Source organism: Lagopus leucura, unplaced genomic scaffold, assembly GCF_019238085.1.
Source record: "Lagopus leucura isolate 7727_CA_CO unplaced genomic scaffold, USGS_WTPT01 Super-Scaffold_739, whole genome shotgun sequence".
In the NCBI taxonomy this organism is placed as follows: Eukaryota; Metazoa; Chordata; class Aves; order Galliformes; family Phasianidae; genus Lagopus; species Lagopus leucura.
This window is the reverse complement of record NW_024962255.1, coordinates 3,102,930-3,118,915: the sequence shown is the minus strand read 5'-3', so window position 1 is coordinate 3,118,915 and position 15,986 is coordinate 3,102,930. Positions and strand designations below refer to the sequence as shown.

Below are 15,986 nucleotides of genomic sequence, written 5' to 3'. Positions count from 1 at the left end.
TGGACTGCAGTTGAAACCCAGATTACTGGAAATTGAGCTCTGCCAACTTGTCTACTGCAAATGCATTCATTCCTTTAACTCTTCTGCTTGCATGCAGTTGTGAGTCACATATTTGATAGAAGCCTTTTTTCATTTACAGCACTCAAAATACTGAAAATACTGAACTATTCATGTCTGAAGTCTTAAGTACTCAGTGCTAAATAATCAGTCCCAGTTTGAGAAGTCTCTCCTAAAATGCTTTTTAAGCATAAAATTCAAACAAATCAACAATACAAATCAATAATAATAATCAATAACTCACAAACTTTTCCCTGCATTTCTCAATTCCCCTCTCAGAAATTCCACAGCATCCAAAGAGAACTTCATAAGAACTCAGCAGCCAAGAAGCCTACTCCAAAGAGATTTAGAAACCAGAAGAACAACCAAACCAAACCAATTACACAGCAACTCCAAGTGATTGTAGACCACAATAGCACACAGCTGTTCCTGATAACCGCCTGGCAAGGACAGGCGCTGCCCACATGCACTGAGGAGCCTAAGCTCCATCTGTGCCTGACCTCCTCTTCAGAATTTACCTGAGCACAAAGTAACCCCAGTGATTTTATTTTTTTCCTTCAAGTTATCCCTTCAATTGGGAGAAAACGAAGCCTACAAATGAAGGTGGGGACAAACCAGCCAGGTCACCGAGAACACCAAGTTAAGCATTTTCTTCCCAGCGAAGACAAACACACTTTACTTACCACAGAGCACAGCTACACTCCCCAAACAGGACTGTGTGTTAAGGCAATCCTGTGCCATCAGACTCAAACATGGAATAACTCTATTTAACAGTCTTAATTTCAGAAGTACGGTTTGCTTTACAGTAACAGCCTACAGATCTCAGCTACAAACCCAGCACAAACCCTCCACAGAAGCACCCCAGTCTCCCTATTCTAACCAGGACCATTCCCATCCTTAACTTCAAACTCAAAGCAATCCATCCCAGTAGAACAAGCAAAGGTTTACCTTACTTTAACACAAGACATAGACCACATTGTCCAGAAGAAACCTCCTCTACCAGCTTCAGACTCCTACTGAGATCAGGCAGTTATTGCATGCAGCCCTAATTAAGCACACAGCTGCCATCGTTAAAGCAATCACCACAGCTGTGGCAAGGACCACCCCTCACGGCAGGGTTTTCAAGCAGCTATTTTCTACCAATCTAACCATGGAAAAGGACACTACATTCATAAATGCAATACACCAGCATGCAGCAAGGCCTGAACTGAGAAGAAAAGCCTGACTTCATTTTGTACATCATCTAACATGTGTATCACGCTAATCTCAGTTGGACATCCCTAATCACGAACACTTCCCCCTCCTTCCACAGATGTTAGTTTCTTGGAAATATGACAATTAATGCATATAACATGCAACGGCTGGAAAAGCCAACAAACATTACTTCTCATTTCTATTAAGCATGTTCGTATTTAAACAAATGTTACTATATTTACAGCTCTGATGCTAAAACACAATGACTCCTCCAGGAAAACACAGCCGGCTTTCCACACGTGCAGCTTAGAAATGGGAACCAGTGTGTCACATAAACAGCACCTGCAACGGCACAGGGCTGGCACCAAACCACACACCACGGCTTCCCTGTGCTTGTGACAAATGGAATCAGCCTCGCTTGTTCTGCTTTGCTCCTCAGACTCCCTGCAGCACTGCCTGAGGCACTCGGCCCTGGCTGCTGAAGGATTTCTGCTTTTGTGCAGGATTGGGCTAATGGTCGTGGGACCTCATTATCCACACTGAGGCTTATGATAAGATTATCTGAGGTGCTGAGGTTGCTCTGTAGAAGGAAGATCACCTGAGGTTTACCTTCACTGTTAAAGCAAAGGTTGCCTGAAACAAGGGTCCCCCAGAGCAGGCTGAGGAAACAGCAGTGCAGCAAGCAGCTTCTTATCAATAGAGATGAGAATTAGCAGTGTTAAACCACCCCACTCACATCACACCTCACCCACATCATATGCAGCAGACTCAGATCACAGCCCTGAGCCAATGCCTGGCCTGGCTAATAGCAGAGGGTGTTTGTGGCCAGAATGGGCAGCTGAGCCTAACCTGGTAGTACTGCAACACTCCCTGCTACCAGCACAGCCTGCTCACAGCTACATCCTAAGGGAGAGGACGTGGAGGTGAGCAGAGCTGGGGCACGGCTGGACAAAGGGATGAAAATGCTCCTGTAGCACTACAGCTGCTGCACTTCACATGCTCAAAATGGAACTGCTAAACCCTGTATAACATTATCTCCTAAGTCTTGCAGTAGAGTCAGGAGGCTGAGGCTTAACCCTTAGCTAACATTTTCCAGCCTTTTAACCAAATGCAGGTGTAGAGCAACATGCAGAGAGACTTTGTGCTTGAAACATGGTTAATTTCCTCCCTTTTGTGGATGAGGTTAGGAAACACCTTTGAAAAGTCACAATTTCATTGGGAAAGAACAAATCTTTCTCAGCTGCAAGCTGAATGTAAACAATGCTCTTGTATCACAGACTGGTGTGTGCAGAAAGCAGCCAGTTCACCATGCTCAGGTCAGTGAACAGAGTCTGGAATTCACTTGGTAATGAAGGGATGTTCTACCACTTCTTTCATTACAGAACAGAACCAGTGCTGCACAGACACCAGTTATAGGCAATTGTCTTCAACTTCTGCTCTTTGTTGTGAACCACACATTGCTGAAAGAGTTTACTGTATTTCAGTGTGAAACATGACGACAAATACAGGAATAATTAGAAAAAACAGTGGACTAAAGCCCTATTTCAAAGCCAGTAAATAGCAGAAAGTAGTTTTGTACACCCTTGGAGTTCCTGTCCTGCTCACAGCATCCTAGCATTTGGCTTTTCCTAGCACTCATCACTACTCCTCCTCACAGTAGCTTAGTGGCTCCTGTGTTTCTGAAGAGCCAAGATAGAAGCTGGTGAAAAGCCATCATCTTTGTGGCAGAGAAGCAGAAAAAACTACAGGAGCTGCATAACAAGGGAAATAAATGGGATGGGTCAACAAGAAAGACGATAACTAGGGATAGATGAAAAACAAACAAAAACCTTGTGAAGGAAGAAAAAAACAGGGTAACATAATGCAGCACTGAGTGATCAAGTAGTAAGTCATCCAAAGTTTCAGGATATATTTATAACACACAATTATTTATGTTACTAAGGAGTTGCTCTCCAGATTTGCACACATACCTGCCAGATATTTGGCAATGACTTAGCTCTGTGTTAACTGCACACGTGTATAACTCACATATCACTATCATCCACAGCCAGACAGAAGATGCTTGACCTATTAGTCAAGTGACTACGCTTCACTGCGAAATCTGAGCCCTGAAATGGCCTCTGCCTATACCCTTTCCCAAGACTAAGGTAGAGAAGGAAGAAAAAGTTAAGCACTTCCCAAGAACGTGTAGCCAGCAGCCTTCTGGGGAAAAAGTCCAAAGGAATGGTGAAAAGCAGGAGAGCAGACCCAGGGAAGCAGCAGGCACTTTAGGACTTTCGGATGCTACACACCTGAGTAACTTCTGTTTACTGTGTTGCTGCAGAATCAGACTCCCTGCAACTTGTAAGTCTTAACCTTTTCTCTTTCTGTTTTGGTATACTAGGGATACAAAAAAAAAAGCATCTCATCCTCTTCTGGAGAATCCAGAAATGATTTTGTTAAAATAAACAAAACCATCTGTGCAATACTCAATCAATTGATTCTCTTCAGTGAAGCCCTTGCTCACAGAAAACTACTGCAGTGTATTTTGGAAAGAATATCCATTAAATCACTGAGGTACAATCTTAATTTGGATTGTTTTATTTATTGTAAGTCAAGGCCCTATTCAAGCCCTAGAGCAAAATTCAAAAACTCTTGAGAATAAAATAAAGACCAACTGTAGGATCTCATGAAAAGCTGGTAGTTAATTCATCATTCTGAATTTAATTCCACTAATAAAGAAAAAAAATAGTAAGTGATAAATCATTAGGGAACGTGAGGTGCAGATGATTAGTAACGACTCCCTCCCTGGAAGAGCAAATTTTAAATCTTATGAGCTTTTAATTTAAGTAACTGATTTAATTTCTGCTATCGTAGTTATTAATAAGCTACCCTAAGAACTGTAAAACACCACTGAAATAAAACATTTTCCTGCTGTGCATGTTCTACACTGTGAGCAGGAAGATCATCACCTTACAGAAGAGCAGGCATTAGCAGACCATGAGATGTGTGTACCAAATCCAGTACCACTCAGTAGCAAAAAGAACCTGAGAAGACTCCATGCTGAAAATTACTCCTGCTGCTACCCTTGTACTGTAAGTACCTCGCACTGACTTGCCCCAGCATACATCCCATCCTAGCATCTCTGGCTTCTGTAACTAAGCACGAGAGTGCTCTTTGTGAGCTAATACACCGTAGCACATCTTCACACCAACAGTTACTGAACAGAGCAGAAGTAATGACATTGAAGAGACAGGAAAAAGTGCAGGCTGAAAGGTCTCCAGGAAGTTCACAAATCCTCAGTCATTTGGACACTACTTATGTCTACATCCAGCTTTGCCGTAAGCCATTACTAACAGTTCTTCCTTTCCCATTTCAGCCATTTAGATTAAGTACAATCACTCAGATCTGGCTATCAGTATCAACACTCTGCAGTCGGCAAAACAGGAAAACTCAGCTGGATGCTGATTATAGAATCGTTGCTGATCAGCAGCAATGCTTAACACCTCCATACAACCTCAGTATTCATGCCGGTGCATGCCACGTGAGAGGCATTTTTTATGCTTACTTTTGTGACAGGAGAGCTAGGACAGCAGTAGCAGCCCAAGTTTTAAGGGCCAGAGTCTCAACAGAAGTTCCCATATACATCTTCCTAAAACTCACATGTCAATACTTGATCCTTTCCTTACTGCCATCTTATTTTGTTAGGACCCACCACCAGATTATCTTGAAGTACAACAGCTTCTACTTTAAATTTAAGTTTCATATCTTGTCTGATACATGCTCATTTGAGATGCAAAAATGAGCTCATTGAACTTCTCAATAAACATACTATTACTTGAATTTGGCGCATCATCTACCAAGGAAGATATTATTGCAAAACAACCTTATTTCAAATAAACAGCTTAAAACCATTTCTAAAATGCAGATATTCCGTTTATTATACAGAGAATATCAACTGCAAGAAGCATTGCAATGTGTTCTCTTCACTCTAAGTACAATACAGTACACTGTTCTCCACAATAAGTTACATAAAGGCAAATGTTATGTACATAAAAAAAGGATCAGTGCCCAGAACTGTTTGCACAGCATCTGCTATTCAGAAACATAATCCATTTAGATCTTTAATTGCTTTCAGAATTCTTAGAGCAAACTGAATTCAATCAAATTCATTAACAGAACTTAAACACCTGGTTTGAGAAGGGTTTTCACCTAATTTCTAAACTGAGACCAAGCAAATGGCTTAACCACTGAATTAGCATTCTCAGCACTAATTTTGAAAAGAAACATATTGAAAAATGAGGCATGCCATATGGTAGCATATAAGACAACATGGAAAAAAGTGACCTCCCTGTGTTTAAACTGATTATACATCCCAGAATACCTGAAGGGGAAGCAGTAAAGTAGTAGCGCCATTGTACAAGACACAGATGAGGCATAATTCTGTTCATGCATGCTTGACCCCTTCCATTTCCTCCAAAAAAATCCAAACAAACAAACTAAAGAGAAAACAACTCCCTCCCTCACCTTCAACTGAAAAAGAATAAGGCTATGTGGGATAATCAGCAGAACAGGAAGTATCCTGTGAAACAGCACTTGCTTTTCCAGTCTGAGTAATAGCTTAAGAGTATATGATTGCCTTCTGAAAACATGTCAGGAAAATGCCAGAGCGAAGAGAAAGAAAGGGACAACATTGACGTAACAGCAAATAGGTCTCTAATAAATACACATGGCAATGAAATGATGGTTCCTCAGCTTGAAGGCTGAAATGAGGAAGCAAGGCCGCTGAATAAGGAATGGAGCAAAAAAAAAATCTTTAAAATACACATTTCATAGCATAGCTTGGTTAACAGAAGGGATTTTATGATGCATTAACTACTGTGGGAAACGACTAGAGCCAGAAACGCATGACTGGAGCCTTCCCAACTTCTTTGATCCATCATCAAGATAAGGTGGTGGTGTCTTCAGCAATGTGAAATTCCATGAAACACCAGAATTCCACTTTAAAAGGCTTGCGTTTCCATGCCCTTTCACGAGGAGTATTTTGTGTTCAACAACGTGAACACTGGTTAATACAGCAAATGCAGTATGCTGGTATTGCTGTCAAATCAACAACTGGAACAGTTAGCAGACCAATTAGCATACGCTGTGTATCTTTTTTACTGAGATTCCTTTTCACACCTCTCGTTTCTACAATGGAGTGTAAGTATAATATCCTTCCAAAGACACAGCGCAGCGAGCCATACAGACTGAAAATACTCAGATAACACAAAAGATTTAATTTAATTCTTAAAATAACACAAACGTTAGAACCAAAATGTACCATGTGGTGAAGTGTTGAGTAGTATGTTCCACACATTTCTCCAGTCGATACTGAAGATGCTTTCTTTGAACTACATACACTTTCCCATTTCTTATTTGAGGTGCTTGAACTTGCAAGATATGCGGGAAATAGTATCAGTCAAACAATTGCTCAGAAAACAAATACAAGAACCAGAAAAACCCTAAACTCTTCTTCACTGAAAAAGAGAGGCACTGCATTTTTAAGCTGAATTAAGGCTGTAAAACGATGCTGGTTCATTCGAAGTCATCGGTTTCACCCTGTCTCAGGGCTCCAATTAACCCACTGCTTCGCTGTTAGTCCTGTAAGCCTGCTTACGGAGGTGAGTCTCAATCTCCTCCCTGAAGACCAGCATCCCAAGGTGCGAGTGAGAGGCTTCGTTCATGGCTTTGGACTGGATACACATGCGATACTGCTCTGGAGTGAGTTCATCTGCACAATGTTTCTCATGCCAGAGGTGAAAGAGACCAGGGACCGGTGTCCTGATCACAATAAGGTCACCATGCAAGTACTTTCTGTAAAGGTGAACATCCTCACCGCCCCAACCTTTCACTTCCAAGTCAAAACCCCCTAAAAAAACAGTATCAGAAAACGTTATACACACAAACTGTTCCCAAGGTAAAAAGAGCAACACTCCCCACATAACATATTATGCAATCTTATGTGACATGCCAGACATTCTGGAGCAATTAACTACAACCACTCCATGCCAAATTGAGAGCTGAAAGCTTCAAACATACAACATCCTTTGTGGTGGTATTGCCCAGGACATAGATCATGCACTGCTGGCTTCAGAGAGCCCCTTCCAAGAGAGCACCCAAATCACATTAACCATGACACCCATGTGACAGCTGCAGAAAATCGCAGGCAAACCATGCTGGACATGCTTTTTTTGTTATTTTTAGCAATCATAACGGATTTCAGCAGCTGGAAATTGAGGCAGTCATGCATCATAGCAAAAGCCCTCTCTAAAAAAGCCAGCAATTACTCCACAGGTCACAACACAGAATATTTGTTTTAAAAAAGCAATCTACTCCACCTTTTCAACATTTCTCTTGCCTTTCCAGGACCACAGTGAAAACCAGCTCACACTTGCATACAAATCATCTAAACTCATCAAGTCTTCATTAAATTTATACACAGTGTGCCTGTTCTCAGAGATTAGCCTGCATGCAAATCATCATACAGCCAATAGGTCTTTATACCTAATATCATTATACCTCCTAGCAGATTATCAAGAGCCTTCCAAATTTAATCATGTCAGGCTGTTCTCAGTTTTAATAGAGTGCCACAAGAGGGTGCCAAAGCACATCTGTAAAGTCTTGAATATTTAACTAATCAAGCTTATTTAAAAGAAAGAATTTCAATATTTTTCTGCTATAGGTTAACTTGAGATGTGTTTCTTAAACTGTGATTTTGATTCAGACAGACATGCAGTACAAAAAAGTGTGAGTTGAGTGAAACGCTATTGATAATAACAAATATCATAGCTCCCAGCACACAAGTCAGATGGAACAGAAAACCTAGAAACATCTGATTTCTGTCTAGTTTGAGAGTCAGTAGATTGGAATGCTGGATTTGGGAAAGATTGCATTAATTTCCTGCAGTTAGATAAGAACAGAGAATCAGCTTTTGAACACCTCCCCCCATTTTTTCTTACCAACAGTTAGGAAGTCTGTCCGGTATTGACAAGTCATCCCAAAGCCAAAGTCTCGCCAGAAACCAGAATCCTTCTTGTGTACCTACAATTTTAACACAACAGCCTTCTGAAATGCAACATACACCAAAGGATGTACGCTATACCTGGTTTAGCAGAACCCTAAATTCTTCTGATTGTTTGTTCGCTGCAGGATACAGCATGTCATGCTTCCAGTACTTCTGTCTTATCACATACTGAGCACCTGACTTTTCTCATTACTTAACCTCTTCCCATGCAATTCCAAGCACTTATTCCCTTGCAGTTGTCACTTGTACTTCTCAGTGTTAGCACACCTGTTTTCTATGCATCTAGTCAGACCAAGCAGTAAATTTTTGATAGCCCATAACCAAACCGTCTGTTCCTGGGACTGCAATTCCTGTTCAGTTTCTAATGCTAGATTTATCCCTTCAGATAAGACAACTAAGATTACTGAATTCAGTTACCATAAAGTTTTGGATTGGAATAAGCAAATAAAACAGCTTTCAAGCAAGAAATGCACTTTCAGCTGCGACTTCCTGAGGCCAAAAACTTTCCTTCTACTTTCTGAAGGCTTCCAGAAAACACTTACCTTCCCAGAACACTGAGGAGGACTAATTACATTCAGTAAAGATGTGTTGCTCTTCACTTTCCCTCTTTGAATTTTTTTTTTTTAAACCTCTGAAGTCCCAGCTGCTAAACCCCATTTCCTCTTGTGTATCCTCTTTAAATAGATTAAGCACAGACATTTTCTACAGCCATTCCACTGTTAGGCAACAAAGATTCAGACAACACTTGTACACATTATTCTTAAATCTATTCTACCGAGTATTTGTGAGCTTTGTGCATTATTTACACTAAAAGTTCTCTAGAAATAAGGTTTCGCATACCAAAAGCAAGATGAAATTAGTGGTATAACATCCAATGATTCCAGCAGAATTGGATAACAACAGAAAAGAAACAACTTGTAGTGAATATAGCTTCACACAGCATGAGAAGAAGCCACTGACACCTTTCCTACCTTGAATTACACGGCACACTTCCTGACACTGCAGTTAAGAAGCAAGAGAAGCTTATAAAGCAGTATTTATCATTTCCTCCTTTCAGTTAAGCTATCTGCTGGAGCACAGGAGGAAAGTTACTGCCATGTTATGCTCCCACCCCCTGCAGTATTGACTTTCAAACCCAGTAATAAGAAGCCGGTCAAGAGCTACCAACTTCACTTGATTAATTATACATTTAAGATTTAAATAGAACTCCAAGCTCAATTAAGAATGAGTTTTGTACTGTTTGATAAGCTTATCTTCCAAAATGCTTTGCCCATAATGGAGAACAATGCTGATACATATACTCTGCTCAAAGTTACAAGATATTCCAAACAGACCATTAGGCTCCATTTAATTCTGTTTTAATACAAAGCACAATTGATCCCATTCAGAATAAATCATGCTACTTACCAACTGTTGTTCCACAGGGGGTGGTATATCTTGGTTAGCATAGACAATAGCAGGATTATAGAGGCTGAATACCACAGGATAAAAAACCTTTTTTCCTAAAAGTCAAAAGGTAACTGTTACTCACTGTGAGCACCCTTTCTGAAGGCAGGAAGAAACAGGAAAATTAGTTATTATCCACCACATGAAAACAAATATAACTAAGGTCAAACTGCTAGGATTTTCCATTCAGGAAGTCTGGCATCTTGTGAGCAAGAGGCAGAGGGGTTGGCTAAGGAAAACATGTACACATCTATACTTAGATGCACATCTTTATGTACAACTATATATAGTCTCCACATGATGACAGTGCATGTATACATCAACACATCGGAAGACAGTAAAAAAAATCCCTGCAACAATGGTTAATGGTAAATCTACAAAAGCACTGAAGCCCAAATCACATTGTAACATCTGCGAAGACGCAAGGTCATAAAATGCAGGGTATGCAAATAAAGGCACATATTTCCAGGATGCTCTGTGTAAGAACATAAACATTTTGAATATCTTGATTACACTATGACAGCAGTTCTGTGCTTTTTCCAGAAGCCTGATAAAGTTCTTCACAAATCTCTTGCTAAGCCAGTCATCTAAAGGTTAACAGTGACAGCCCACGGGAATTTTCAGAACCCTGGTTTGAGTATTAGCTCTGAATGTGGACAAAATGTTTTCAGATCTCACTTGAAGCAGAGATGACAAACCGTCAGCACAAATTGGTAAACAGTCCTTCAAAATCCCTTCCATGAGAAAGCTCACGAGGCATTCCCAAGTTTTTCCAATTACAAATACAACTCAGTTAATGAAGTACAGAAACAGGAGGGAAAGAACAATTAGAACTTAAGCATCTGCCTTAGAGCAGTCTGTTGTCTGTGAATTATGTGAAAAAGATATCAGTTCACTCCAAACTGACATTTGGAGAAAGTTTTCTGGCCACAAGAAATCTGGAACAAGGTTAAGTATTAAGAAACAAAACCAATATTTGACATGAGAAGGCCTTAACTAACATGCTTCTTAACTCAAGAAAGCTTTATCTGTCTTTGTAAAAGCTTGTAGAATAAGTCTCTAAGTCGGGTAAAGCGGTCAGAAGAATTCAGAACTTAGGAGGCAAATGCAGAGCCCTAGCTCAGTTCCTGCAAGGAGCATGTTATTTGGCTCTACTGTAAAGCATTCACGATGTGTCAGCAATACAACTGAAAGCATGAGAAAAGCTTGTTTGAAACTTTAGTTAAAAAAAAAAAAAAAAAAAAAATCACTTTCCACAATAAGCCTTGCACTGCATTTTGTCACAAGTTTACATGCAGTTTGATTGCTAAAACAATTGTCCAGCTTTCTTTTAGATTGCCAAATCTTGAAAGAATGTGAAAACTGCTCACATTGTACAAAAAAGTACAATGCGTTCTGAAGACAAGCTACCCTAAGGCAAAAGCTATTTCTCAGTCTAAATACGCACCGAATCATAAGGGTTGGGAGGAACCTCTGAAGACTACTGAGGGCAACCCGCCCCGCTAAAGCGGGTTCCCTGCATGAGGTCACACAGGAAGGAAGGTGTCCAGATGGCACTTGAGTATCTCCAGAGAAGGAGATGCTACAACCTCTGTGGGCAGCCTGTTCCAGTTCTCCATTACCCTCAATGTAAAGAAGTTCTCCCTCAAATATCGTTTTCTCTTTTGTGCATAGAATATTTTTCATTTTCCTAGGTGCATAGTATTATTAAGGTCCAACATTCAAGCTTGTCTTCTGCGCATGCAATTCAGATCAGTCAAAGCTAACCAAGACAAAGGAACTTACCAGGCTCAGCATTTAAGCGACAACTGTTGAGGAACTCAGCTGTGAAGTAAACATCAACATCACAGAAGAACATCAGGACCTCGCCCTTTTCCCAGGCTCTGGCACCCATGTCCAGTCCCCGGCCACGGTTAAATTCCTCATTCAAAGAGACGAGCGTGTAATTGTGGAAGTTAGTTTCTCTAGAAGGAAAATAAAGCCAAACCCAAAATTAATCCTTATGTGGGTCAGAAGGGCCTATTTATACTTTTTGAGCATTTCACAGTAACGCCGCTCCAGAAGCTGTTTTAAAAACCTAATTATATCATCAGGATGAGAAAAAAAATATCAGTTCCATGTAGCTGTGTGTTTCAAGTAGCAGACTGCACACTGTGCAACAAGTCTTATTCCACAACTTCACAACAATCATTCAAACAGATTTAAAAGGCCTTCTGGTAACTGATATTACTTCAAATTCATAAGGCAACAGCTCTCTCTGTTCCTCTAACATCCTCACCAAGTCTGAGAGAAGGACAAAGCCTCCCACCAAACTCATGTGACAAAAAGTTATCTATATACCAATGCCACCATGACCCAGTCAATTGGCTTTTCATTGCTTTTTCAAGACCAGTAGTGTGCATGCTTAAGCTCTTCGTATGAGAGCAAAGGAATAGCAGTGAGGGGTTGGAAATACATCTGAGGAACAAATGCTTTCAGGCAAAGCATGTGTCTGATTCAGAGGAAAATTCCTGAAGAGAAGAGAGTGAAAACACTCAAACAGTAACACTATGGAAAAGATATCAGGTAATGACCTGCTTTGTGAGTTTGCCACTCAGAGCCTGATTGGTTGTTGTCAGAGGAACAGCAAGTCTCATAGGGAACACAGCAGGTGATAGAAAGTGCCCCAGAAACAGAAGCTGCCAGCACTCCACAGGCTGTGTGTCATGCAGGCTTTATGGGAGTAAGACAGAAGCATTCCTTGCTTCCTAAAAAATTTCCATGCATGCCAGATCGACTGACCATGACATTTTAAGCCAGTAACAATGCTGTCTATGCCCATTCTAAGTTCACAAACCTTATGGGCTCGTAACATTTGTCATGGGCTCAGAACAAAGAAGAGCAGCTCAGGCAAGAGCAGGGGCTCCTTAGTTAGACATTACAGACACTCCTAACCAACCCAAAGGTGAGGCAGGTCTGTTATTTCACTGATTTTACTTACGCTTGGAACCAAAAAAATCAACGTATAGCAATTTTATAATACAGCTATTTCCTCTGATAGTCATGACAAAATACTTCATTTAGAGTTGTTTTACAGCAAAGGAAAAGCGACTCACTACATATTACCTGGAGGACCGAGAGCAAAGCTCAACTCCTAAGAGTCTGCAGCTGACCAGCCTCCCTTGACTACTGACACCAATCATTCTTCTTTCTTGTCACTAAATAAAAACCCATTTTCCAATGAAACAACTACCCAGACAGAGTTCACTTCAAAAAAAGCTTCAATACTTATGAGTCTGTTGTTATGACTGAATATTCACAGCAAGACTCAGCCCTGTAGTTTTTCAGACTGTCAGAGTGAAACTTCAAAGCCATTGCTGCTAGTCTTGATTTGTTAAACTTGATTTTTAGTGGTCTTCAGGAGAATTTTGCAACTTAAGCTGTAAAATGTCAACCAAAATGAAGTTATTTTCCTACTAGCCTGTAACTGACAGCAAGCTTCTTCTTTGTATTGTTTCCATCTTAAACTAAAAGATTTGACATGTTTGTATTGACACACTTACCTAGATACAGACTCTAGAATGGTTTTTACTTCTGATAGACCATCTTGTCCAAAATACACCACTGTGAGGTGGACACGCTTATCCTGATGAATGCACACATCCCTAGAAGCAGGAAGATAAGCTGATGTTAATTACGGCTTGCCCTGTTACATATGTCTCAGATGCTTTAACACTATTGTGTTTAGATATATTACCAGATGTATGTATTCTGGTCAGACTGAAGAAAGAATTTTTCCCATGTCTTCCCCCATTTTTATGTTTGACAGAAAGATCCAATACACAGGAGCTCAAAAGTTGACGTAAACACAAAGATGTTCAATAACACATGTGCCCAGGCTCACAACAGCCCTGTCATACACTCCAAGAGTGTATGCTTGTCAATTTCTCAATTCCTTTTGGAAAGAACATTTTCTCCATACAACAGGATCAATTAACGAACATCCCAAGGCAGCTGCACGCAATGTTGGAATCATTAGTTTTGTCACAAATCTATCAGAATAGAAATTCATTCTGAAAATGAAATACTTGAAGTCAGCAACATAGCTCACTACATAATCTCATGCACCCACCTGAAGTTTTGCATAAACTGTGCAAATGCTTCAGTTCTTCCAGCAAGAGGGACAATAATGTTAATGACTGATCTAGAAATATCGACAGTCTCACTCTTCACTTTCATGAGGGGTCCAAACGGTCGGAACAACGTGACATGTCTGTATTCCATGCCATCCATCTTCTTATAGAACAGCTCATATTGTGTCCCTTTATCTCTTTCTGTACGATAGTAACCTGAAGAATAAGTCACACAAGTAATTTTTAAAGTCAAAGATCCCAGCAATGGTATTTGCTATAACACTTTTCTCCTGAGAACTAAAAAAAAAGTGTAAAGTAAAGCTGTTAAGTGTTTTGCTTTTTTTTTTTTTTCCAAACAACAACAAACAAACCACCACAAGTCAAGCTCAATCTCCTACCTTCTTTTAACAGATCTCAAAAACAATCACAAATTATCTCCAGCTCCCTCTGCTTCTTACAGACCAAACTAAGTTGGATGGTCCCAAAAACTTCTCAAACATAATTAGAGTTGGGTCTTCCCAACCAAAAAGGAATTCAGCTATTTGCTATCAAAAAAGAAGGCTGAAATCCAATGTTGCCTGTTCTCTAACTGTCTTCCCCTGTCTTCCCTTGAGCTAGCCCCATAGCAATAGCTGACATCACCTGGCCAGCAATAACACAACAAAACTATGAGTAGCGCAAACGACAGTAAGTTGCTTGCAAAAGCCTGTTAAATCTAAAATGTCCTATCAAAAAAATCATGTAATAAATGCTGGAATGCTATAAAATTTTCACTGCTGACCATTAGTTACTGTTTTCTATCCCATTAATTAGAACAGCACTGCTTTACCATATCCATGGTTTTCTAGGGGCATGGACAGAAGTTTCCTATAAAGCTAACAGCACTATTTGATAAAACAATACAAGTCCTCTGTAACTAGGATTACTTAGTTTGAGATTTTTAGTTACTTATTTTACTTTAAGACCCCTCATGCACATTGGAGAATTTACCCCACTCAGAACTCAGTATTTCAGTTAGCTGACTGCATTCATTTAAGGAACATCATCTTGGCCACACCAAACAGCCTCTCCATTCTAAGCCTTGGAAAAAGATCAGAAGACTTGGCTGTGTTCTGCATAGCTAATCCTGTACTGATACTAGCTCAGAGCAAGCTCAGATAAAGAAGAAATTACAGTTTCTCCTACTTACTTGCCCAAAGCACTTTCCCTAAGCCTCCTCCCATGACACCCTACTTTTCCTCTCCCATTTTCCTTCTTTTTGTGCCTGTTTTATAGCTGCCCAACACATCTTCAAGACAAACAAACCTGCATTACTTCCTTTGTGAACACAGAGCTATATGCAAGAGGCATATTTTAATGCTTAGTTTGAAACAGTTGTGCTTGTCCTAAGTGGAAGTAACAACCAGTTACCAGTAGAGAAAAACATCCCTCTGCTGACTAAGTAAGCACTGGACCTTGCAAAGAGCTTCTTGGCTACAGGAGCAGCTGATGCACCAGTGTTTTCACATATTCTCTCATGATATGCAGCACAGACATTATACTAGCACTCCTGTACATACTAGAATTCAATACTGAATATTATACTCCTTTTCTCTGGCATCCAATAGCTACATAAAGATGAAAATTATGCTAAAATGGGTAAGTGAAGTTGCTAAAATGCACAGCTGTCAATACCTTATGTTTAATCAAAGGATCAACCTACATCACAGTCTAACAAAGTACAACAGAGGTCTGGTACATGGCAAAATAAAAAGATATATAATGAAATAATTTTATAGAGTTACAGCAGTATTTCACAAACCCAGTTTTGTACATAGTCTTGTCAGCGCTCGATTGTTGGAATACAGAATTCCAAACTTTTGGATCTCCACATCTTATCCATTCCGTAACTGTTTTTAATAGCAAGTACATCCTTCCAGAGTTACTCCTCTTGCTAAGAGTGAACCTCCTTGGGTAATCTACTAATTTGAAGACTTTTATGACTTTAAAGCTTCCACGCACAGAAAGCAAAATTGAGAACAGGCAAAAAGAACCAACATGTATTCTATTGCTTATTACGTTCAGTGTAACACCCAGGAGTCACTGCTGTAATAAAAAGCTATCTCACCTTCCAACTAGCATATTCTAGCTGC

General features: G+C 40.1%; 1 protein-coding gene across 1 annotated transcript in view; it reads right to left on the bottom strand.

Moving 5' to 3' along the window:
- Positions 1 to 5,148: 5,148 nt before the first annotated feature.
- The window catches only part of CSGALNACT2 (chondroitin sulfate N-acetylgalactosaminyltransferase 2), a 30,920-nt gene continuing 20,082 nt past the window's right edge, over positions 5,149 to 15,986 (bottom strand). The window contains exons 3-8 of the mRNA XM_042863349.1: positions 13,854 to 14,070; positions 13,285 to 13,386; positions 11,528 to 11,706; positions 9,704 to 9,798; positions 8,232 to 8,313; positions 5,149 to 7,141 (exon numbers count right to left, since the gene is read on the bottom strand). Coding sequence (XP_042719283.1) covers positions 6,849 to 7,141; positions 8,232 to 8,313; positions 9,704 to 9,798; positions 11,528 to 11,706; positions 13,285 to 13,386; positions 13,854 to 14,070 — 968 coding nt within the window. The 3' untranslated portion in view covers positions 5,149 to 6,848. The remainder of the gene's footprint in view (positions 7,142 to 8,231; positions 8,314 to 9,703; positions 9,799 to 11,527; positions 11,707 to 13,284; positions 13,387 to 13,853; positions 14,071 to 15,986) is intronic.